The 25,475-nt window shown below is 36.8% G+C and overlaps 1 protein-coding gene across 1 annotated transcript in view; it reads left to right on the top strand.

Moving 5' to 3' along the window:
• DNAAF11 (dynein axonemal assembly factor 11) overlaps positions 1-21,279 on the top strand; it is a 35,346-nt gene extending 14,067 nt beyond the window's left edge. Inside the window, exons 8-12 of the mRNA XM_041488086.1 lie at positions 2,382-2,447; positions 4,080-4,149; positions 4,976-5,071; positions 11,170-11,255; positions 20,966-21,279. Coding sequence (XP_041344020.1) covers positions 2,382-2,447; positions 4,080-4,149; positions 4,976-5,071; positions 11,170-11,255; positions 20,966-21,149 — 502 coding nt within the window. The 3' untranslated portion in view covers positions 21,150-21,279. The remainder of the gene's footprint in view (positions 1-2,381; positions 2,448-4,079; positions 4,150-4,975; positions 5,072-11,169; positions 11,256-20,965) is intronic.
• The last annotated feature ends 4,196 nt before the right edge of the window (positions 21,280-25,475 follow it).

The raw sequence follows: 25,475 nt of genomic DNA, 5'->3' as shown, positions 1-25,475 counted from the left end.
CCCTTCTATAGTAAGGCTCGTTCTTGGAGCATCTTGCTAATAGTGTAAATGTTTAACTGTTGTAGATAAATGTGAATAAGAAGTCACTTTAAATGTGAAAAGATACATCCCAGTAATCTTTCTGGACAAACTCGTTCTGTCCTCCTATGACAAGTGTAACACTGGCAGAATTGGGAAGGATAATCAGCTCCTGTGTCAAGAGACCCTGTGACCCTGAGTGAGGTCTCCAGCAACACAGGATGGGGATACAGAGGAGTGTCTTGTGTTTTACCATTGACAAAGGCATTTGGATTTTCGGGTGTTTTGGAATAAGTTTCCAGGGATATCAGCCATTGATTTTACTTGAACCAAACCTTCATTTTCTAAGGGAAAGCAGGGGACTGAGTGCAAACATTATTCCTTGTAAACAGCTCCCCATAGGGCCTCCTGTAGCAGAGTGGGATGAGAAAGTGGCCACTTACCTCTCTGCTGTCCTGTGAAGAAGGTTTTCCATTTAAGACTGATTTAGCTGCAAAACAAAATCTATGAACATGCTTATCATTAGCATGAAGACTGCTTTCTAAATCTTGGAAATTTAGAAGTCCTTGCAAATTCAAGAAATTTTATGTAGTGCAGAGTTTTCAGTAGAACAGAGAGAGTTAAAGATAGTGGAAGATTTTAGTGTCATGTTTAGTGTCATGTAGAGCCATGTTTAGTCTATCTATACCAGAAGATACTTTCCATTGTATTGATATACTTTTTTCAGTAAAAATGTGTTGACTAAAAAAAAAAATGGTATCATTTTCTAATCAAAAAAGACAAGCCTAAAATAATTTAAATCTTATGTTAATAGAAGTTGTTTGTGCCTCTAAAAAGCAGAGACATTTAGACTAAATATCTAGCTATCTTTTTTAGAAGAATCAGAGTTCACTGTTAGTAGCATCCCTGTTTGTGTCACCCGAGTTTTCTGAATTTAGTCTGTGGATGTGCCCACATAAAGGCAGACCAATGAGCATTTTTTGTCATGACTTCAACAAGAATGTCACAGCTGTTCAGTGCAATCTGGCAGTGTATTGGAGAGAGATAAAGAATGAGATACAAGTAAGCAGATGGTGTTCTCCAAAGTTTTTGCTTCAACGTGGAAGTCTCATGTCCATAAAAATGTCCAAACTTCTCTGATGTTCTTTTGGAAAGTTAGCAAGAGGGATGTCTGCTTGCTGCTGAGGACAGATTGTTTCTCTTCTTCAGTTCTAATTAAGATTCCTCCTGGAAAATTTTATGATTCTGTCCTCTTGTTCACCCTTCATGTTTTAATGGATTCTCAAGATCAGTGATGCAGTAAGACAGGAAATAAAGCTGTTTTGTATTCTTTGCACTTTTCCATTAAAAAATACTCATAAACTACAACCCTTTGTAAACTTTCTTGCAAATTGACTGTTCCAGAATATAGGAGAGCAAAGAGTGAAAAATATATCTATAAAATATTTTTATTGCCGAAAAAATTTATCATCTAATCTGTTAACATTTTGAGCATCTTTCCATTACCTGAACCCATTTTATCTAAGTATTTTAATGTCACTGAAATAGCCCAGATAAATTATATTAAGCAAAATCTTTTCATTTAATACTAAAAACTAATTTATCAAAAGCTTCTCATTTGTAGGTAATTTCATTCTCTTTTCTCTCTGCTTTCATACATGGGAAGTGTTTGAGCATATGAGCAGAACTTGTAAGTCTAGACTAGATCTCCTTACAGTTGTAGTAATAGATGGCATCAATTTATAACTGTTAAGATTCATACTCAATTTTAAGAACACAGCCAACAGTTCACAAACACACAGCTAATACAATCTACAGGCTCATTTTCAACAAATATAAAGCTTATAGAATCAAGGATATTATGCAAATCTTGTTTTACTCTGGAAATGCACAGACAGATTTTTATACTTGGGGCAAATCAATTACTGTAAAAAAAGTGCATATTTTTTAAACATACAATAAGGCTAGAATGACAAAGTTCTGTGTTTTTCATGCATTTTGGAGCAGTTTTTTTCTATGAAGATGTAATAGAGCAGACAGGTTTCACCAGCAGATGTCTCTCGTTCTGCATTGTCAGAATAAACTTAATTTTAACTGACCTTCAGCAGATCATTTTTTTTCTTTTTCTTGTGGTTTCAGTGGGGAGAACAGAAAATAAATACCAGAATGACCTTGGCTCAAATGCCAGTTACTTTTTTCTGTTCATGGGGCAAATTGCAACTGTTTCTAAATAATCACATGACATATTGTATAAATGGTGTTTGTATTCATCTAAAATTGCTAACATTTGAACTATGCTGTAATGTTTGCTTATTCACTTCAGCAATATTTATCCTGGAGGTGTTTCTTGTCATTGTTATTAGGCTTCATTTCTCTCTGAAAGATGATGAAGAAAACAATCAGATCATCTTGGATCTTGCTGTTTACAGGTCAGATCTTTTTTCCCAATAATTTTTGCCACTCATAAGATGTAATACACAGTGTTTTAATTATACTGCTCTCTGTAATGGGGACTTTTCAAGAAGAAAACAAATAATGTAGTGGATAATGGAACCAATCTCAAAACCTGTGCCAAAGAAGTGAAGCTGAATAAGCCAAAGGCCCTTCAGACTGTTCTGTGAATCCTGAATGGAAACTGTGTCTAATAGTCCTTTTGGGAACTGATATTTTCTGCAGCCCACAGGCAGGTGTCTTCCACACCTGTTCTCTTGTATGTATGTAAAATCTTTTCCGTTCTTCCTTTGCAGATAAGGGCTGTAGGGAGTGGGTTTTTTGCTCATGCTTTGGCCCTAGAAGTGCCTCAGTACAGTTTGTGTGCTTCTAGTTAAATTCTTCTTCTCCCTGAGACAGAGTAGAGTAGACTTGTCTTATTTTCCTTGATTAGTGGAAAGAGTCCATGGCTTGTGCCTATTCTTGAAACATACCGGAGCCTTGCTTGGAAGAAATTTGGTTGAATCAGGCAAAATATGACAAGGAGGTAGTACCTATACTGCTAAGCACTACAATGACCTTTTCCATTCTTCAGGAAGGGGCTGGAAACCCACAAATGTATCTATCCATAATAGGAACTTGTTACATAAAACTTGAACTAGTTTTATAGCACAAAAATATTATTCATGCCTGGTGTGCTTCCCTTGAAAGTCATTAATTTCCCTCAGAAGAGGTTTGCTCTATGTTTCTGACTTAGAAGATACAGATCTTTTTCTGGAACCTCAGAAAATCTCTTCAGGTGCAATAAATTGCTAGATGTACTGCAGAATCACAGAATCATTTAGGTTGGAAAAGACCTTCAAGATTATTAAGTCCAACCTTTGAACCATCATGACCTTGTCAACTACACCACGTCACTAAGTGCCACGTACAGTCATTTCTTGAACACTTTGGGACCCTGGGTAGTCCATATTTTAATATTCTGTGCTCACTTGTAAGAAATGCAGACTAAAACATTTGAAAAATTCACCTGTAAAGTAATGTTGTGAAAGAAGGGAAATGGGAAATATGTACTTGTGCATTTCCATGAGTCACACCAGGTGTCACATAGGGAAGAGCAGATGTAAAAGTGGAGCTTTTACAGGCCACAAATTTTGTTTGAAAGATTTAAAATTACTGTGTTTTCTGGGAATAGAAGGTATATCTGTTCATTGTTTTCCAGCAAATTCTGTACAAAAAAAAGGGAATTTCTGTTATAATTTTAGTAGTAAAACCTTCAGAAAGAAAAGTTGGAAATTATTTTCACAATTTTAAATAGCACATAGATTAATTTTCATATTAATGTAAAGAACTAAACTAACAGATGAAAGACCTTTTTGTTTTCCTCAAGGATTTTGAATTCTTGCAGTTATACAATAATTAATGTCATGGACTTGACAGAATTTAGACATTATTATAAGTGACATTCACAGGAAGATCATGGGGTGTTTTTCCCCAAAACTTTAAATCCTAATAGTATTTTGGAAAATTTAATAACCGAAATTTAAGCTTGTGCTTTATAAACTGTGAAAATTTGAAAGAGCTATATGGTCTTTGTTGATTGATTCATTTATTTATATTTCATTCTGAAGACATTTGGACACTTCTTTACTTGATGTTGATGTGCAGCCAACTTACATACGAGTACTGGTGAAGGGAAAGGTTTGTGATTTCTTTTACAATCATTTCAAATCAAGAGTTCATGTTTGCCATAGTTATTCAGTGGACTCTGGATCTGACTTCTTTAAGTTACCAATCGTTTGCATCTATGCAGAGAGAATGTTCTTTCAATACCAGCATTATTTTGAACCACACATAAACTCTGGAAATCCTAACCAGATGTACAAAGCCTGAAATAAAAGTTCACTTTCCTTTTCTCCTCTCTTCTTACTCCCCCCACACAGTGTACCATAATTCACTTTAGAAGAGAGCTTCCTAGTTGCCCTAGGCTAGAATTTAGCAATTTCACAATCTGGAATTTGTAGCTGACAGAAACTAATGGATGTATATTCTTTTGGAAGGGCATTTAAAATGTTGTTCTAGTGTTCTCTCTTCACAGTGGTTTTACTTTTATCATCATTTTAGAAAAAAAATCAAAGTACTTCCACAGTAAACCAAAATCCCTATTTTTAACTGAGCCAACTGCATAAACAAAACTTGAGAATTGATTTATGTCAAAATAGACTGGATAATCTTTCTCATTTAATTGCTAATATAAGTCAAGCATCATTTATAACCTTCTTTAGAAATGCCACTTCAGGAATGGCAGCAATTCAGCAACATACATCTGACACTACTTGTAAGCAAAAGCTATTTAGCATAATTTATTAGGTTTAGTAATACCATACATAAAGTGAAAGCATTTAGACCTGCAGTGTCCTTAAAATCAAAGGATGTGATAATGGTAGCTTTGTATTTGTTTTGTCCATGTAAAAGAAAGAAAAAAATATTTTAGCATTATCTACTTCAATTCCATTTTGTTTCATAGCCTTTTCAGCTTGTGCTCCCTGAGGAAGTGAAGCCAGACAGCAGCTCTGCTAAAAGATCACAAACAACTGGCCATTTAGTTGTCACCATGCCAAAGGTATGTAAAATAGGAGACATCACACAAAGGTCCTTAAATGTTGTGAGTACTTTGGGAATGTCTCTGAGTTACAGGTAACATCTGGCTTGCTGAAGATATGCAGTCTTGCCTTTCCCATCAGGGCATATTTTCCAAAAAAAGGAACATTGCATAAAGACAATTTAATTGCAGACCCAAGCCTTAGTATTTAAAATCCCTCTAAAGGAGCATAACAAAAATCAGTATTAATAGAAATTCATATTTCCTTTACTTTAAACAAGATCAGCTTTTTATGTGCTAAAAGAGACTATGCAAAACATGCAGTATTATGCAAATGTCTAAGGAGATAGGGGTTTTTTTAAATAATGAAAATAAACACATACCTACTTCCTTTTTCCACTTGTGAAATAATAAGAACAAATCAGTTTATCAAAACTTGTATGGCACACATATGTATGAAGGTTACATATTTGTTCAAATAAAGGGATGATGCACTACTCTCATTTCTCATGTTTTTGGAAAAAGAGTTGCTTAATTCATTTTCCCTTCATGCTCTGCCTGGCATCCTCTGGAAAGGATCCCCCGACCAGCTGTACAAACTACTCTGACCATAGAGCAAGAAGCTTGTGGCAACATGGTGTTTAAACTGACACTGCTTGGAGCAGACAGGGAGCTGGAAGTTCTAGGGAGGTGGAGTTCCAGAGATGAGAATGGATTATATGGTGGGGTTCTGGATGCTGAGGGAGAAGTTAATCAACTGCAACATCTTCTGCTCTTGCCTTGGGAGGGTTGGGTTGCTTTTTAGGCCTCTGTAATACAGTAATCCTGCCCAAGGATAGTTACAATGAAAAACCAATCTCTTGGTGCTCTAGCCTTACCCTTCTGCCCTTTAGAAAAATTTCTCTGTTGTGTAAGGGCAGGGGATATGTGTGACTTCACCAGAATATATCAAATACAGCATTTCCTTCTGACGGAGGAAGCTATTTAGCTGAAATAGCTTCACCTGCTATATGGGGTCATTTTTTTCTCTTTGTGCTCTGATTTAATTCTGAGACTATGCATCTAGTAGCTCTAACTTTTGGCTCTAACTTTTGTGGTTATTACCTTCTATGTTCCCTTCTACACTCCAGTCCCATACCATCTGTCTGTCCCTATGAGGACAGGCCCTCATCGAATCACAAACTGTCACTCTAGTATCAAACATGCATTTTTGCCAAAAACTGTAAGAATACTGCAAATTGTAGTTACTTGGTTAAGGTATGTATTTTCTGGATGTTCAAAATTCACTCAAGTGATAATTTATGTTTCCATAAATTTGTTTGAAAATGAGGCCTTGACATTTGTCAATTTGGATGTAATTTTCAAATGTATATGATTTTTTTTTTTGTTTAATAGTTACTTGTCTTTGCAGTTTCTGTCCCATACCCTGCTTTTATTACTCATACATTTTGCTAGTTCCTTTGTGGATGATCAATGCCTTAGAAAATGTAAATATTTCCAAGTGTTTCTGGGTATATATTAACTCTGCTGCCTACCTATAAAATCATACCTAAATCAGCAAAATGAATATTCTCTCTTCATACCGTGATTGAGAACTGCCTTTATTCCATTATTAACTTTATATTTAACCTACCTTGATATTTTGCCTAGCCTGAGGCTCTGGAGCATACTTCATCTCAGAATACATGATGCTCATGAGGAGAGAGAAGCACTATCGAATAACTGAGTTGATGTTCTCAGCTTGGACTTGGTTTGGTTAAAACTGCTTGAGTAGCTTGGACACAGGGAGGGATGCCTGAATGGAATGCTGCAGGGTGTCTTTGTTGTCAGTGGATTCTGGGAAGCAGTTTTGCAGCAAAGCACCTGGGAGTCTTGGTAGCTGAACATGAGTCAGCAATACCCTCTTCTGTCCAAGAACACCAGCTGTGTTCTGAGCCGCTTAGGAGCATTGCCAGCAGGTGGAGGAAGGCCATCCTCCCCCTCATCCCTCCCCCCATGTGAGAGACACATCCAGTGCTGGGCTCCCCAGTGCAAGAGAGACATGGACCTGCTGGAGAGAATCCGGGAAAGGGCCACAAAGATGATCAAGGAACTGGAACAACTCTCCTGTGAGGGAAGGCTGAGAGAGCTGGGACTGTCCAACCTGGAGGAGAGAAGGCTCAAGGGGATCTTACCAATATGCAGAAATACCTAAAGGGAGGGTGCAAAGAGTCAGAGCCAGGCTCTTTTCAGTGGTGCCCAGTGACAGCACCAGAGACAGTGGGCACAGACTGAAATACAGGAGTTCCCTCTGAAGACCAGGAAACTCTGACTGTGAGGGTGACCAGGTGTCTGCACAGGTCACCCAGGGAGGTTGTGAATCCTCCATCCCTGGAGATATTCTAAAACCTTGGATGTGGTCCTGAGCAACTGGCTCAAGTGGGCTCTGCTTGAGCAGGGGTTTGGATTAGATGATCTCCACAGGTCCTTGCCAATCTCCAGCATTCTGTGACCCTGTGAAGTTCATGGATTTGCTGACCAAAGATGGATCTGTGTTACTTCACTGCAATTGCATGTAAAGGATACTAAGCTATTGTTCACTGTTCTTTTTACTGCCACAGAATCTGTTCTATTACCCTAGGACTGAAATAGAATGCTCAGTTTAAATTTTTGGGGCATAGATCCTCTTCAGATGATCTCTAACCATACAAATTTTATCATTATGACTAATGAGATGTAATAGATGTAATAGAGGAAGAAAGGTAAATGAATAATGATTGAAAACAGGAAGGGCAATAGATATTTTCTTGCAGGATATTGTGGCTGATTTTATCAGTGCTTTAGAATACTAGTTCAAGATCAGCAACTTAATGGGAATTCCTCTTAGTAAGTTAATAGGAAGACCAAAATACATTCAACTTCTTTCAGGCTGTATCAGTGACAAGACAAGCTTAATGACTATATTATGCTGTATTTTATCCTTTTGTTTCTGAAAAACAGTTATGAATTTTTTTGTTTGTTTTGCAGCTAGATAAATAGCCTAGCACATTCCTTACATAACTGAAATGTTGTCCACTAATCTAAAAATAGTTTCCTATAATAAGCTTCATGCAATAGTATCCTAAAAATATCTCTTCTCAGTTATACAATAGAAATCTATCTGAATTCTAAGTGGTTTTCACTTGTTTTAGTGAGCTTCTGATCAGGTTAATAAACCTTTCACCATTCATCTTCCAGCCTGTTTATAGTTTCCTAGTCTTTAAAAACAAAAGCAAAACCTCTTTCCTTGCCTCTCTGATGAGCTTGTCACATCACAGATGTTGGAGATAGTAAATTCTACATGAAGTAAAAGAAAGGAATAATTTTCACATTCATTTCTGGAAACATATTTTTAACCATATTACTTGCTACACAACAAATCACCACATAATGGGTGCCTTTCTAAGGCAGTGTTTACCAACAGTTTTTGGAAGGTCATCAAAAGAAACTGAAGGACACAATGTTCAGTGAAATAATATTGTGACACTTTCAAAGTGTAGTGTTTATACTGCAATAATCCTTTGTATGGAGATTTTACATGAGTAAGGTAACATGTACATTGTACATGCCTTGTGTTCTGGGAAAAATATTTGTGACATGAAACTTCTCAGATTTTGAACCTCTATGCTCTGGTAGCATCATCTTTGCAGATGATGCAGGCAAATGAAAAATTGGGAGATTCTTTAATAGAATTTGACTAAAATTGGCATATTAAATAAATGATTTCATAAAATGTCATCAGTACATTACACCAGCATTTTAATCACTGCCTCTCTAAAAGCATCAAACACCAGTGTTATTAACAAGCAGGTTTTATTTAGGGTTCTGAGACATCCTCTGTCATGTTTTAAAACTTTTTCTCATTTTAGTGAGTCAGAGAGTAAAAATTGGACTTTTGATTAATTCTTTATTATATTACCAGCCACAAATGAATGCTGACAGCTTTTTATTGCTGGGGATTTCAAAAGAGATTAGAAATTTAAAGATCAATGAGAGTTAGATTCTTTAATTAATCTAAAAATAGAAGTGGTGTGTATTATGCATGTCAGTGTTATTTGATAGAATTACTTTATATAATTCTTACTTACCTAGGTACGGTAAATGCAGTAATATTTCATTACCATCAAAGGCATGTGGAGACACAGCTGTGGAACCCTAGAAATCTAATAATCCTTCAGCATAAATGTGTTTCAGGGGAAATCTGTTTACTCAGAGAAATTCCCATTGTAGAATAAGAAAGCCATTGTAGGAAAAAAAAAAGATGGACTGAAAATATGAATAAAAATATGGCTTTCAGATATCCCTTCTGTTTTTTCAAATATACTCCAGATTTTATTTAAAACATCTCTATCTAGAATCCTTTGATAATGATCTTAAAAGGGGTGCATTTTCTGTTTTCTAATTAATCATAGACTCATAGGATGTGCTGGGCTGGATGGAACCCATCAGGATCATCAAATGCAAGTCTTGGCCCTGCACAGGACACCCCAAGAGTCACACCATGTGCCTGAGAGCTTTGTCCAAACACTTCTTGAACTCTCTCAGGCTTGGTGCTGTGACCACTTTCCTGGAGAGCCTGTTCCAGTGCCCAGCCACCCTCTGGGTGAAGAACCTTTTCCCAGTATCCTAAACCTCCCCTGACACAGCTCCAGGCATTGTCTTGGGTCATTGGTCACCTGAGAGAAGAGATCAGTGCCTGCCTGTCCTCTTTCTCTCATGAGGACATTGCAGACCTCAATGAAGCCTCCCCTCCACCTCCTCCAGGCTGAGGACACCAAGTGACCTCAGCTACTCTTCATACGGCTTCTCCTCCAGACCCTTCACCATCCTTTTGATCTCCTTTGCATGCTCTCAGCTTCGTGTCTTTTTATATTGTGGTGTCCAAAACTGTACAGAAAAATGCAAATATTAGAAATCATAGTATTAGTATTGTAAATATTAGTATCAAAGAATAACTTTCAGAAAGCTTCATTATATTAATTTAGTCCATTTTCTTATATACCACAGGCTTCAAATTTCACACTGTTATCTTACCACTGAACCCAAAGTAGGCAAATCCTAACCCTTCCTAAGTTCCAAGGTCAGTTCTTGTCAAGGATGTATTTTCTTAGGAGTGCAGAATCAGCACCTTTCTTCACCATCCTTGATGGTGTGCTCTGAGGACAAAGTAAGAAGCATGAGTCTCAAGGGGATCAGCAGAATGAATTTCTGTTAGAAACAAAGAACATTTGAAAAGAGGAAAGGTAGAAAGAAACAAAGCTTTCTTTCTGTCATCAGAGCATATACAGAACCAGAGGGGTTCAGCCTCTTCACACTGATTTCCAGAAACAGATGACTGAAGCTACAGACTCTGTCTTTATATAATTTGGGGTTCAGAGTGGAGACTAAATTCAAAGGGCTTCTGGAGCAGACTGCTCTCAAATCAATTGGACTATGAAACAGTGAATAACATGAACTATTTGGTATAGTTCCTGTTCTTCCTCCTTTCAGATGCTTAAGGGATCCCTCTCTCATGCTGTTATGAAGAGAAAGAGACAAGACATCCTTTTGCAATCTCCTTTTGCAATGAGATACCCTTTTGTTAATAACCAGTCTTTCAAATTATCATGATGGACGTGTTTTCTTTGAGAAGGGAATTCATCTGGACTTTGAACCTAAGTTTCTGTTTTAGCAAAGGAGCTGAGGGAGTTTGTGGTCACTTGTCATTTGAGTGAGGAGATTGCAGCTGATTTTTAAAAAAAATTTCAGAACATGTACTTGGACAGCAGAACCAAAATGCAGTCAGTAATGTGCGTTATTAACATGGTGCTAAACTAGATGGTATGTATTTAAACACAAGTAGATGTATGTATTTAAAAACTCTTTTATGTATAATTTTATAAATGTTTGACTATATTTCCATTCAGATAATTTGGTTTAACTTGCCTTATGTCTGTGTTTCATGCTGAGTGAAGTGTTAAAATGTAACAGAAAGAGTAAATGTCACAAGAGAAAATTTATGCAGACACTCAAAATTTTCTATTTTTGAAAGATTATTTAAATGCTTGCAAGCAAAAGTGTCAACTTTTATGAGAATTATGTTTTGTCTATTTTTATTTTAGGCTAAAGAAATAATCCTGGCTAAGCAAAAAGTTTCAGCTTCAATTAAACATTCTGACTGCAATACACAGCAAAAAAACACAAGAAGGTAATTCCTTTTTTTCTTCTGCATCAGTTTTATTTTTATCAGTATGTTATTCACATGACAGAATATGTACTTCTTTTATGTTATTGATGAAAATATGAAAATATTGATTAGTGTCAAGTAAAAGTATGTCTAAAAGCTTTAGCTTAATAACCTGTCTGGTGCTGTTTATTAAAAAGTCATCTCCTTCACTAGCAGAGCCAAAAATCCACTTAGTTTTGCCTATCATTTTTTTTCCATCAGCTTATTCAGGTTGTTAACTGATATATACTAAAACAAAATCACCTACTGAGAATGGCTTCTGCAGAACTCCTTGCTGTGGAACCCAACTCTGGAAACCTTTTAGAAAGCAGTTATTTTGAATCTCTCTCATGAATGTATTTTCTTACTGTTATACAGTAAGATCTACTGCTCTAGTAAATAGGTTCAAAAAACAATTCTGTAAGGTTTTGTTACACAAATCCATCCTATTAAATATGATGTCAACTCCAGCTCTTGAAATCTTGTAATTAATGACTGCCCAAAGCAAGTGAATATCAGTGATGCACTGTTTTCTGTTTTTACCTTTAGCAAGTGCTACTGTAGATAGACAGTGGGGTTTATGAACACTTGGCCTAAGTACAAATACCATAATACATGTTTTAATCTGTCCTTTTCCTTTTGCTGTAGCAATGGTATTCATACCAGAATAAGATATTGTAACAGCAAAGTCCCTTAAGCTGTTTATCCATTTATATTTGAAGTGTTTTACTTGTTTCCTTGTTTGATTTTATTGTGTTGAATCTTGTTAAAAAGGCTAAGCAGTTAGTAAAAAATGGCATTTTGGATCCTGGCTGTTCTTGGTCTCAGTATTTAGGACACTGCCAAAATGGTTCTGCAAGAGTCAGTTGTAATCAATTCTACTTTTAATTTCTTATTTCTAAGAAAAATCAGTCATTAACTTCTTTTCTTGATGATCTACCTTATGAGAAGATGAGAGGGCACCTGCAAGAGTTTGTTGAGGTTACTAGTGAGCCCCAATGACTGTACCCTTTCCTTAAGCAGCAGTCATTACAACAGTGTATCACTTTGGTTACAGAGTATTTCAAATATTTTTAGAAGGTCTAGGTCAAGTGGAGGGTACTTACTCTCCATTATACTTGCAAAGTCATGGAAATCAGGTGAAGTCCCTGGTGACTGGAAAATTGGAAATATTGCACCCATTTTTAAAAAAGAGTAGAGAGAAGGAGGCTAGGAACTAGCTGACAGGATATTATCCTCACCTTCGGGGTTTCTACTCTGCCTGGGAATCATGGAACAGATCCTCCTAGAAGCTGTGTTGAGGCACACAGAGGACAGAGGGGTGATTCAGGACAGACAGCACAGCTCCACCCAAAGGCAGGGCCAACCTAGTGGCCTTCTGTGATCAAATGACTGTATCAGTGAACAAGAGAACAGCTACAGCTCTCATCTGTCTGGACTTCTGTAAGGCCTTGGTTCCTCCCAGTATTCTTCTCTCTGACTTGGTAAGGTGTGGATTTGATGGATGGTTGGTTCAATGGATCACAAATTGGTAGGATGGTTGTGTCCAGAGGGGAGTAGGCAATGACTCAATCTCTGGATGGCGATCACTGACAAGTGGTGTCCCTCAGAGATCAGTACATTTTCATGTCGAGCACACTCTCAGCAAGTTTGTGGGTGACTCCAAGCTGGGTGGTGCAGTTCACATGCCAGAAGGTGGGATGCCATCCAAAGGGATGTGGAGGAGCTTGAGAAGTGGGTTCACATGATCGTCATTGTGTTGAACAAGGTCAAATGTGAGGTGGTGTACATGGGCCGGGACAGCCCCTGGTATAAATAAAGGCTGAGAAGAGAAGGGATTGAGAGCAGCCCTGAGAAGAACTTGAGGATACTGGTGAATGAAAAACTGGACATGAGCAGGCAGTGTGCACTTACAGGCCAGAAAGCCAGCCATGTCCTGGGTGGCATCAAAAGCAGCATGGACAGCAGGTTAAGGAAGGGGATTCTCCCTCTCTGCTCTGCTCCCCACCAGGAGTTCTGTATCCAGCTCTGGGATCCTTATTACAGGAAAGACATGGATCTGCTGGAGCCAGTCCAGAGGAACGCCACAAAAATTATCAGAGGGTTGAAGCACCTCTCGTATGAGGAAAGGCTGAGAGAGCCTGTGTTCTTCAGTCTGGAAAAGATAAGGCTTCAGGGGGACCTTCTAGCAGCCTTTCACACAAAAAAGAATCTTGTAAAGAAGATGGGGACAGATTCCAAGGCATAATTGTTTTAAAGTAAAAGAGGGGAAATATATAAGAAAGAATTGTTATGAGGGTGGTGAAACACTGGCACCAGCTGCCCAGAGAGGTGATGGGTGCCCCACCCCTATAAACATTAAGTCAGGTTGAATGGGACTCTGAGCTGCCTGATTTACTTGAGAATGTGCCTTGCTCATTGCAGAGGGGTTGGACTGGATGACCTGTGAAATTCCCTTCGAATCCAAACCATTCTGTGAGTCTATTCTATGACTTCTTTGCAAAAGGAATGGTGCTTTTCTACAGAAATGCAGCTAAATCTTTAGACTCATTACAAGAAAATGAGTCAAAGAAACAACTTGAGGATTAGGAAAATGTATTTCCTTAGAACTCTCTGCCTTTAGTTTTGGCTGCATAGTAAACATTTAAATAACAATGGGAGCATGGAGGTAGTTATGTGAAATGGTGCCCTTTCCTACCAGCTGATGAACTAAAGATATTCTGTGGCATGGTGAAACTCCAAAAATTTGTGTTTGCTTTCTGTGCAGTTTTAATAATATGCTTCCTGCAGATTTTGAGGGCTAAAATATTACAGGAATATATACCACAAAAGTAGAAGTAGAAAAAGAGTCTTTGAATTACAGTTCTTTCTAAAAATAGTATGTTTTGACCTCTTTAGCTGAAAAGTCGCTGACTAGCCAGATGTTAAAAATTTGCTGAATAGTTGTCTCTTAGATTACAGAAGAACATTCATTACAGTGATTATACTTGACAGCTACAGATGTCTTAGCTAAATGCTGTCAGACATATAATCTGCCAAACTTTAATGCAGAGCTTTAAATCTCTTTAACTCTTGTTAGCTAGATTACATGGTGATACTGTCATTACTTCTGCCATGTATGAGAGATTCCTTCTGTGACTGTATATGAAACTGTATCTGGAGCCTTCAAAGAGGCAATGTTCTGTGGAAGGAATTATACTGATCTATAATATTCAGACTAATATAAAAATAATAGACTGATCCATTATATTTACAAAGTCTCTATTAATGCAGTAGCTGAGTGTGCCATTCCTTACTGGAACTGGCCTCACAGTTCAGCTGTAAGATACCAGACCTGAGTTCTCCATAGCTGCATAGAGGAAATTCAGAGATAGGTAGAAACTGACTTTTCTAAAGCTGGAAATCTTAAGAGTAACAGTTACATAATGTCAACAATCTTTGTCTCATACTTTCAGCTTTAGACTATTCTTCATTTAGTGTGTTGGAGAAAAAAAGAAAAAAACCACAAAATGTCTCTAAATGTAAATATACACAATTTGAGTTCCTCCAGTAATGAAGTATTCATAGGAATACAACTTTTTTTTTTCTTTCATTTTTTGAGTTTTCTTCTTTTGCTTTTATTTTGGAGTTTTTTTATTACTGTAGATCTTTATATACAGAGAGGTTGAGAAATGTAGCCAGAGATTGGTTTAATTTGAAGATGCAAAGGAATGGAGTAGCAACTTCTGCAGAATTAAAAACTAATCAGCAAATTCTGATCTATACACACCTTTTATGTTGAAATAAGGAAAGTAAGGTAGAGGTGATTCCTATCTTAGTAGTTCAGGCATTGCAAATCTGACTGCTCTAAGTGTCTTTTCCCCTCTTAGCTTTGCAGGAGTGCGCTGAGTGCAAGCCAGCACATGCTCTAGAGAATGCCATGTAATATATTAGGTTGGAAATCTGACTTACATTCTACTGGAATCAGTTCTTAGTGGCAGTGAATAATGTTTGGCTTTTGGTCATTTTTTGTTTTGTTTTTGTTTTGTTTGGTTTGGTTTGGTTTTTTTTTAAAATCTGGATTCTTAAGGAGAAAAAAAAAAGAAAAATATGCTGCTGGATTGTCCACCTCTGTCTGGTGAGCCCCTAAATGCCTCTGAATAGGCTATCCAGTTTCAACCAAATTTCACTAATTGTGAGAGACATAAAATATATAAAATAACCTGTAAGTTATATTGAACTTGAGACTGAGAAAACTTGAATGTTTTAAATTACTGTATTGGATTTTAATTCCAATATTTTTCTAGCAAACATGTAATGAAAAGACTCATTAACAGAACTTTTATGGTTTGTAGTTTCAGTGATAAACAAGCATTACTTTACTTTTCTTGGAAAAGTCTTTGATTTTAGTTGAGCTTTTCTTTGCTTATTAACAGATAAAAAATAAAAGACTGATTATTTAAAAAATTCGCTACAGCCATCTCACTTGAGATGTTATTGTTGCTGAAGATGAAACATACTGCAAAGCTCTGTTTTACTCAATGACCCTAATTTAGCTTGGTTCATTTTGGTGGAGAAGAGGTGAAGATAAAATTTGTGGGAAAAATTGTAGATCTAAGAGTAAGAATCTTTCTTTGGGAGTGAGAAGTTCTAATCTGAATTCTTGAAGCAGTCCTTGTGAAGTGTCAGAATACTGCCTTTCCACAGACTGAATGGCTGAAAATCTCTCCCAGTCTTAAATTCCTACGGCTTACACAGAGGGATGTGATGAGTTGGAAGGGAGAGAACTCTGTGTTGTGAAGAGAAATGCAGTAGAACAAAATGAGTCATTTCCTCAGGATTGGGAAGGGGAGGTAAGATGAGGTCAGAAACTGAATGGTGTTGATAAACTGATCTGAAAGAGTTGCAAGGGGATTTACGTGATCTTTCAGAAGCCAAATTCTCATTGTCTAAACCAAGCACAAACATTTCAATGTAAAGAAAGACAAGTGCATCTGAAGAGTGGCCTGAATGACAGATAAGTAAATGTGTGCAAAAATAACAAATGGCAAGTTAGTTATCAGTTCTATTGAAATGTGATTCTTTTGATAAATACCTGGGGTTAGATCACAAATCTTAAGAGCTGAATAGTTTGCAGAATTAATATTTTCTGGTAATGAAGTTTGCTAGCTGTCATGAAGACATTGAGAACTTTTAGAATGCAAGTAATATTGTATGGGAAAGAGGAATCATAGGAACTGTAATTCACTTGGCTTCTTAACCAGACACTGTAGTCAGATATGACTAAGCAACATGTTGAAAGTGTTTTTAAATCAAATTAATCTCAAAGTATGGAGTCATTTGAATTCTCATAGAGACCTGGAGCTAATCAAAGTAGAGGGTGTGCATTTCCATCATTTGACTAACCAGGAGAACAAAACGTGGGGTTCCTCAGAAGTGATTTGAAAACTAATTTGCACATTGACATCTGATAATCCTTAACTATAATAAAGGTGAGAAGGCTTCAGAAATGTGCCCTTCTGGAGAAAGCATTCTCAAGAGAACACTTCAGTTAGTTCCTGATCACTGCAGTCTAATGTTGTCTTTGATTTTGCAGATGGGACAAGGACAAAAGTCTGAGGGCAGAAATGGACTTGAAAGTTGCTTTCTACCATTCCATAACTTTGAAAAAACTTTTGTTAGAATTAAGTGTGTTTTCGGTATATGTTTCCCAAATGTTCAAGGGTTTCAAGTTTGGCTGACAAATTTAACAGTGAAAGGAGAGAAAATAAGATGATACTATAGCCACATATGGAAATTCAGAGTCAATTTGCATATTACAGGTATTGGAGCATATTTCTTGCTTGCAGATATGGTTAGTTTAAAATTTAGTGTCTTGAAGTGATTATTCAAAAGAAGGAAAGGGATTTAACAGTGAAGTTGAAAATGTCACAGTGGCTATTATTTTCTGTCTAACTTTTAGAAACATGAACATTAGTAATAGATATATTCTCAGTCTGATGAATCCTACTTGTTAAATATATTTGTCTTTTAGAACAGAATGGCCTAGATATCAGCCTTTTCTTTATCAGAGCATTTACCACTGATTTGTTAGTTATTCTTCACTGTTGTTTTGTCCCTGACAAATGCATTTGATTCTAGATTACACACATATATGGAGACTTAAAAGGTCTCTTACACAATGAAAGAGGAATTAATGTTCCAGGTACTTTAAAAACCATAATTATTTGCTTAGATTACCTAGTAGATTTTTTCAAAGCTTATTATTTCAAAAATTGAGACCAGAGTTTGACAAGTGTCCTACCTTCACCGTCAGTTTTTAACACACTTAAATAAAGAATTGTCTAAGCTCTAAGCTCTCAAAAGAGATGTCATTCCATATACTGGAATCAGTCTATTTTCTTATTCAAGAAAAGGATTTATTAGTACTTCGTCTAGGGTGATAATGATTTTTTGTCCTGTTTCATTCACAGTATTAAAAGATTTGAAAAAGTGCCTCTTCAAAGTGGTTGGTTGTGCGTCCTAAATATATTTATATTTATATCCTGATACCAGAAAGGAAACTTTCAGTCACATGTCAATAACCATATATTCTGGATCAAAGATGTGAGAAATCTCTAGCAATCTAAATTTTATTGAAATTCAGAAGTTGACACAGGGAAATATAACTGTCAAATCATTTAAATATCAAGTATGGAGATTAAAGACTGTGTAAATAAAAGTGTAAATTATCAAGAAATACCAAATTATCAGATATGACATATGTCACACACCAGATTATTCAGCAGGCTGCTATAGATATGCAAAACTTTCTTTTTTGTGGAGTCTTCTAATTTTATTCTTTAAAAGCCTAATAAAACTGTGTGGAGGTAGAAATAGCCTTTCAAAGGGAAGAAACTGTCAGGAGGAAATAAAGGGTTTAATTTGTTTTTGTGTGGTACTCTAGTGTTTGAACATAATTTTTAGGTTGAGAACACTCAGCAGCAGGTAGCAGTGCCATAAAAACTGTGAACTTCATCTGGTTTTAGACCTGAACTTGAAATAGTTTGCAAACACTGAGGTTTTCAGGTATGTTCTCTAGCTTCAAGGAATATTTTTGTTTCCATAACAGCTGTTTTACCATTGCTCATGGAAGAGCTTCAGCAACAAGATGATTTTTAGTCTGTTACTTACGTGGAAAAACCCTTGTTCTTTCTTCATAAAATGACCTTGACCTCAATAATATCCAGCCTCTTTTGCATAGATTGCATGACGTGAGGAGTAGATCTGTGTTGTAGCTGCACTGATTTCAGCCTAGCAGAGTTTTGCTGTCAGCCAAATGTTGTATTGTAGTAGCTGGGATAGCATTGTGGAGCTTTACTAAACAAGTGTAGAATGTTTGATCATGTTCATGCAAGTACATGAAAAACCACTTCCTTTCTGGAAAAATTCACTGTGTTTGATTCTCAGTCTTACCTGTTGCCTGTTGCTAACATACTTTGAGATTACATGTATTGTTGCAATTTTGAGATGATGCAATAACCTTGTCATAGCTTGCTGATGTGGATTGTTACTTATGACACTTATGACTCAGTGTTAATTTATTTCTGGAATGCTGAAGTTTATTCTGCTATTAAGCAATAAGATATTCAAAGTCCATTATTGTGTTTTCATGACTGACAATTTGTACAATTTTAGAGCTGTTGAACAAGTGTGAGATACCACTGCTAATTGAAATATTTCAAATTAAGGAAATTCTTTTCTAGCATGTGATGGAGGCATGAGCTGAGCCTAATTTATTCTCATGTTTATGCTTTTTTAGCTTTTTCTGAGGTGCCTCAGCTTAGTGGTAAATGAGTAGTTTAAGGGTCTGCTCTCTTTGTGATCTCACCAACAGCTACTGATAAAGTGATTCCAGGTCACAGCACATTTCATAAATTACACGGGGAAAAAAATGCCCTTTACTTTTGGGGGATGAACACTTTTTGGAGTGTTGCTACAAATGAACACTTTTTTGTTTCATTAAATAGTATAGTGCAATATCAGAAAAACATCTGTTTTGGGGGATGAACACTTTTTGGAGTGTTGCTACAAATGAACACTTTTTTTGTTTCATTAAATAGTATAGCGCAATATCAGAAAAAAATCTAGCATTATAAATTGAAGAATGTTCAGAGTAAAGAAATAAGAATTTTCTTGTATTTGTTTTCATTACCCATAAAATTCTACTCTGAGTAATTTTTGCTTATGCCACTATTTGGAAAAGATTTATGCAGGTTATTAAAGCAGCTAGCTTCTCTGGCTGTTTTCTGCTCAGAAAAAAATGATCAAATTATTCTTTTGGTACAAGAAAAATCTAGTAGCATAGAGCTGAAAGAGGTGGTTAGGCTGGTGATTGCCTCTTCTGGAGCTCCTGGAGGAGCCCTTCCTGCACTCAGCGAGAGCTGGGATGCCTGCTCATATCTCCCGGAGCCTTGATGGAGAAGCATTGGCAGAATCTGGAAGCTGCCCTGCTAAACTCTCCCTGTTTTAACAACTAAAGATGGTGTATTTTCAGTTTAAAATCTTTTACTGTACTTTATATTCAAATTTTTATTTTCTGTGGTGTCATCCATAAAATGCATTCTGTCACGCAGACAGAATTCTGCCTCCCCCTTGTTTGTTCCATTTCTAAGGAGCCTTTCTGATCTCCTGGGTAAACAGTTTTCTCACATCTCTGAAGGGTGAGGCATTGTCTTTTCTAATGCTGAGCTGGGAACTGTGACTCAGTATAAAATGAAGAGCATGAAAATGTACAAATCATGTTGTAATTTGAAGAAATTAAACATAATTGTACAATTAAATTTCCATTTTGCCATTTTTCCATGTAAACAGTTACAAATTGCATGAAAGCAGGTTAGATTTTTTCAGTTTAATCATTGAGCTCCTCTCTTAGAAATAAACAATGAGATTAAATACTGCAAGACAGACAGTATGTTTCACATCTTTGATCATCATGTGATGTGAATAGGTTGCCTTAATGAGTGGCCAGTACACATTTCTGAGTGTCATCTGAAAGAATATCCTTAATAGCAATAGAATATGAAAATTGTGTTAAAACTCTGACTTTTAATTTAATTTAATTTTTTTCATAATAAAAACATGATGAGGGTTCATGTTGCCAAAATATAAAACTTAGCTGATCAAGGCAGACAAGTTCCTACACTTGTATTTTCTCTATAAATGCAAGTATTTATGTTTTCCAAAGATGGACCTGTCACCTAGAAATTAATAGACAATCAGTGGGAAGGAACTGTGTAAAAATGAAGAGAAGAAAAAAAAATTGGATTAAAAAAAATTATCTGACATTAAAAGCCCCAAAATATAAAACTTAGCTGATCAAGGCAGACAAGTTCCTACACTTGCGAACCATTTGTCCTGTGACACCAGCAGTCACCATGTTCTGATATAAAGGGAATTACAGCTATCTAAAATTAACTTTTGAAGTTGAAGATTAAGGATTCTTTTGTAAAAAATCTTAGAGATTTTGTATTACTTTCATGTGTTTACACTTAGGGTTTTTATTTAGCAATCAATTCTCAAGTTACAAGAACTCTTAACCCTGGTTTAATTGGACTCAGTAACAACCTTCATACCATGTGTTTACAGGCAGGCACCCAAAATAAATTAAGAGTCCTGTTATGTTTGACACTGAAATTATGCTTTTTCCATTTATTTCCCTCTTGTCTCAGGAGTGGACAAGTTGAGAAGTTGGAAGTGGATCCTAGTAAATATTCATTCCCTGATGTGACAAAGATAATCCAAGAAAAGGAACGAACTGGACAGGGACCTATAAAGCTCCAACCGCAGAAGGTTACTGAGGTTAAGAAGAGCTGTGTTGATTTTGAAAATAATGAAGATGTTCCTCCCTTAATTTGAAACATTCTGAAATATTCCCTCTAAAGTAGTGTGAATGCTTGTGTTGAATTCATTACCCTATGTGTAAATAAAATAAGATAGAGCTGAAGTTGGCAATATCATTACCTTTCCTATCAATAACTTTTTATGCTGGTGTTTTCCGCTGCATTTTCCATTATTATATTGCTATATAAATTCTTCTTTCTAGATTGTTTACTTAGTAACTCTGAAAGTAGAATAGGGGCCTTATATCACAGATTGTAATTTCTTCAAACAATTTACTGTCTGGGTTGAGAGATGACACATTACTGTAGAAAAAGAGAAAAGGAAGGAAGGAAGGAAGAAAGCACTTGTAACAAGAGTTATGATTTTTCTCATTAAACTGAGGATAGGAAAAATCTCTGTGTACTTCTTCAGTGTTTTCATTTTCATGACAGACAACAGGAGAACAAAAGGTTATGGTTGAAGTGAGAGATATTGCTGTAATCTACCATTCGTCACTGAATCTCCAGCATAATGCACAGCTCCTGGATTCTGGAGCTTTCCTAACAATCCCACTCCTTGAAGGTTTTGGGAGAGAATAAAGAGAAACTTCAAGAAAAAAAATAAGTTGAGTGACCTACATCACCTTCCTTATGCGTTTGTAATTGTTTATAATGGAAGACTTCATTTGGAAGAGAAAATGCTTCAGATTCAAATCAGCTTTTGCTTTTAGTCAAGAGCAAGAAAAGTTATGAAGAATCAAACAATATTTTCTGGTTAAAACTTGTTTTCATCCTTAAGACAGAAGATTAGTAAGTTGCAGTTATAACTGAATGACTGTTTAAGTTCAGATAGTGCCCACAGTATCCTCAGCACATAGTCACGTTGATAACACAGCCTTTGAAAGTGCTGTGTCCTTAATTGTGAAAAACATCGTGCAAAAACCTCAGCAGTTTGAATGAAAATATTCCCACTGAATTCTGGGAATTTTTAGCCACTCTAAAGTGTTTTATAGTTCTTCACAGATGTTTAATGTAAGGTAAAGATAAATAGTCTATCTTAAAGTGCACTGAAGAGAAGCAGAAAATATTCATCAACTAAGGCTGATGGCTTGAACCGATGCATTTTCTTTGGTTGCAATTTGAAATGGATATAGAGTAAAAAATGAAGTTTCATACTAATACTGGATATACTAAAAGCTGAAAAGAAAATTTATATCTCTCAAAGACATAAACCAAAGTTGAATTTGGGCATCATCTGATGGACCATCATATCATCTTGGATTTTTCTTTTGCACTGACTCAATTTTTCTAACTCCAGAATAAATTCTTCAATGATGCAAACCTCTGAGCCCTGGAATATATTTAATCAGCTCTGCTCTGGTTAATGGAGTATAAAAACATAACTGCTTTTGCAATATGTCCCAATTCACTAGAAATGCCTAACCTTGCCAGCTAACTATGGAAAAGACAAATTTTATCTCTTGATCTCACTGAGCAGTAAAATGCCAATAGGATGAGCATGGATCCTTTTCTGCACATCAAGGTTCTGTATTTGAGATTGCACAGGGTGTCCCTGTCCCAGGGGTGGCAGTGGGGCTGCAGGATACTGGGGACAAACAGGTTCCAGCAAGGGCCAAAGGTGACAGCAGTACAGGAGGAGGAGCTGAGGAGGGACCCCAAGGTGAGCTGGAGGAGGGCAGGAGGAGCTGCAGGCTCAGAGAAGGGGTCCCCCCTGGCAGCCCCAGAGAAATCCCCATGGAACAGAGACAACCTTGCAACCCAGGGAGAGGCCTGGGAGTCCTAAAAGTTGGTGCCATTTCATGAAACAGTGCAGCCCAAATGGGAAAACAGGCAACAAATAAAGTAATTTTTAGCAATCAGATGGACAATTTATGTTTTTATTCCTTTCAAGACTACTTCCTTTTGTTTCAGATATATGAATTTTTGCTAACCTTGGGATAGATGAAGAGAGAAAAGGCTCCACCACTTTTTTAAAGATAAAAATCAGTAAATTTTGGCAGCAGATCCAAAATTTATTTTTTATTTCCTGTAATTTCATTGATTGCTGTGAGGATTTCCTGATGTTTCTAAGAAGTGAACCTTTTACAGGATTTCATTTTTTCCTTCATTGCTTATTTCTAAAAATCTGTAGCGACTATCAACCTTTCAAACCTTCAGCCAATATGGATGAATCTGTCAAGAGTTTGAGACAATTGTGGAAAACAGAGGCATCCATGCAGCCTGGTCAGGTATGGTTATTTTATTTTTTCATAAAGAGAACTATAAAAATTAATCTCTAATGTCAAACCAAAGGATAATATGATTGTATCTTTCCCCATTCCAATTTACTTCTCTTTTTCATCTGGTTTCATTGTGAATAGATTTTGCTCTGGTTTTGGGGTGAAAAATAAAAAAATTATTGAGCTACAATTACACCTCATAGGAAAATCAACAGCAAAACATTTTTGGAACTATTGAAGAAAGAGATGTTTCATATGGTAACATAATCTTGGGATCCAGCCTGAAAATGGAGTGTCTTCTGAGAATCAGCTTCAATAAACCTCTCAGTTCAATAAACCTCAGTAAACCTCTCAATTGTGTATGGGCCATGGAGAACACAAGCAGAGGTTGATCACGAGCACAAGGTGACACCACAAGAGCATAAACACAGCTTACAAAATTTCTGATTACTGCAATGCAATTTTGAGAAAAGAAGACAAAAGAGGACAAAGGACATGCAGCCAACACAGATTGAATATTCCCTGTATAGTGAAAATTAGAAGATAACAAAAGGAATGAAAGATAGTCAGAGCCCCCACCAGAGAAAGGAAGACTGAGGAAGGAAACTCCAGCATTGTCCCCCCCAGTTAAGGACATGACAGCTGATCAAAGCCATTGTGCATCTGGAGCACAACTCTCCTACTTAGAGGAGACAAAAAGTGCTGCTTTTTGATTTGCCTCTTGCTGCATTCTGCCACTGCAGACTCAGCAGTTGAACATACAGCATTATCTCTTACTATGTAATTGGGTTAAGTAGATTAAAATTTCAGAAAGCACTGAGTGTGTGTTGTGATATTTGACCTCTAACTATATGACTGGAGGAATTTTAGCAGTATGCAGTTGATGGATTTACTCATCATCCAGTAGACAGGAGATGGATGGAGTTAGTGACAAATTCTAGCAGTACTGAGAGGAAAGATGTGTAACACTTCAGGAATGCTCTTGGATTTGCCACAAAATCTTCCTCTTGTTCTAAAATTGGGATGGGATGTAAGTTTTGGATTTGCCATCAAAATGAGAGCTTTGTTGATGTACAAAACAGAAAGTGTCCAGTTCCCTCCAGCACTAAATTGATTCATCTAGGTCAAAAAAAACAAAAGGAGAAGGGAATCTGTTACACTATGACAGGGTAAAGCTATCCTACTCTTCCAGTTACAGTTGTAGTGCAGAACAATGTGCAATAAGATAGCAAACTTGGTTCAATACTATCAAAGAGTCTTTTAGTCGTAGATAGATTTCTGAATATACTCAGTAAGCGTATTTTACATATGAGTAACAGTACTGGACATGCAAAATATGCTTTCCCACTGCATGTTTCACAGGACAATTCCCATCAGGGGGAACTGGTGAGTAGCAAATATATTTCTTACTGGTTAGTGAATATGAAAGAAAGATGTAGGGGGCCTGAGCATTAGTCTTTTTCTGAACAGTTGCTAAAGACCAGCTGTTTGCTGTCAGTACTGGACTGGGTAACTTCACCCAAACTAAATCATAGCCTACAGAATGTTCAAGGTTGGAAGGGCCTGTGATGGTCATCTGGTCCAACTTCCCTGTTTAAACCGGAGCCAGTTGTCCAGGACCACATACAGATGGCTTTAGAGTATCTACAGGGATGGAGAATTACAGCCTCCCTGGGTGACCTGTGCAGGCACCTGGTCACCCTCACAGTAAAAAAAAAAGCTTTTTCGGATGTTTGGAGGAATTTCCTGTGTTCAGCCTGTGCCCACTGTCTCTGGTCCTGTCACTGGGGACCACAGTTTAACTGCAAATTATTTGTGAGTAAATTTATATCTTCTGTTACAGAGTCATCTGTAGCATGCTGAAGCTTACTGTTCTCATGTGCAGCACCTGAGCAATACTGACAGAACACATTTTCTCCTTCCACCTCTGATACACCCAGGCAGAGTGAAAGCTCAATGAAGCTGAAATCTAAGAAAACAGCGTATGAATTAACAGGGACAAAAGATAAGATATAATTTAGAAAATACAGCTTACTCAGAGTGACAGTTCATGTTTTACTTTTTGAAAAGCAGAAATGATAAAAGATATTATTAGTGCCAGAAGTGCTGCTCTTGGTTGCACA

The sequence above is a fragment of the Pyrgilauda ruficollis genome, unplaced genomic scaffold (genome assembly GCF_017590135.1).
Source record: "Pyrgilauda ruficollis isolate IOZ18807 unplaced genomic scaffold, ASM1759013v1 scaffold87, whole genome shotgun sequence".
Lineage (NCBI taxonomy): Eukaryota > Metazoa > Chordata > Aves > Passeriformes > Passeridae > Pyrgilauda > Pyrgilauda ruficollis.
The sequence above is the reverse complement of the archived record's forward strand: the minus strand, read 5'-3'. Positions and strand labels throughout refer to the sequence as shown.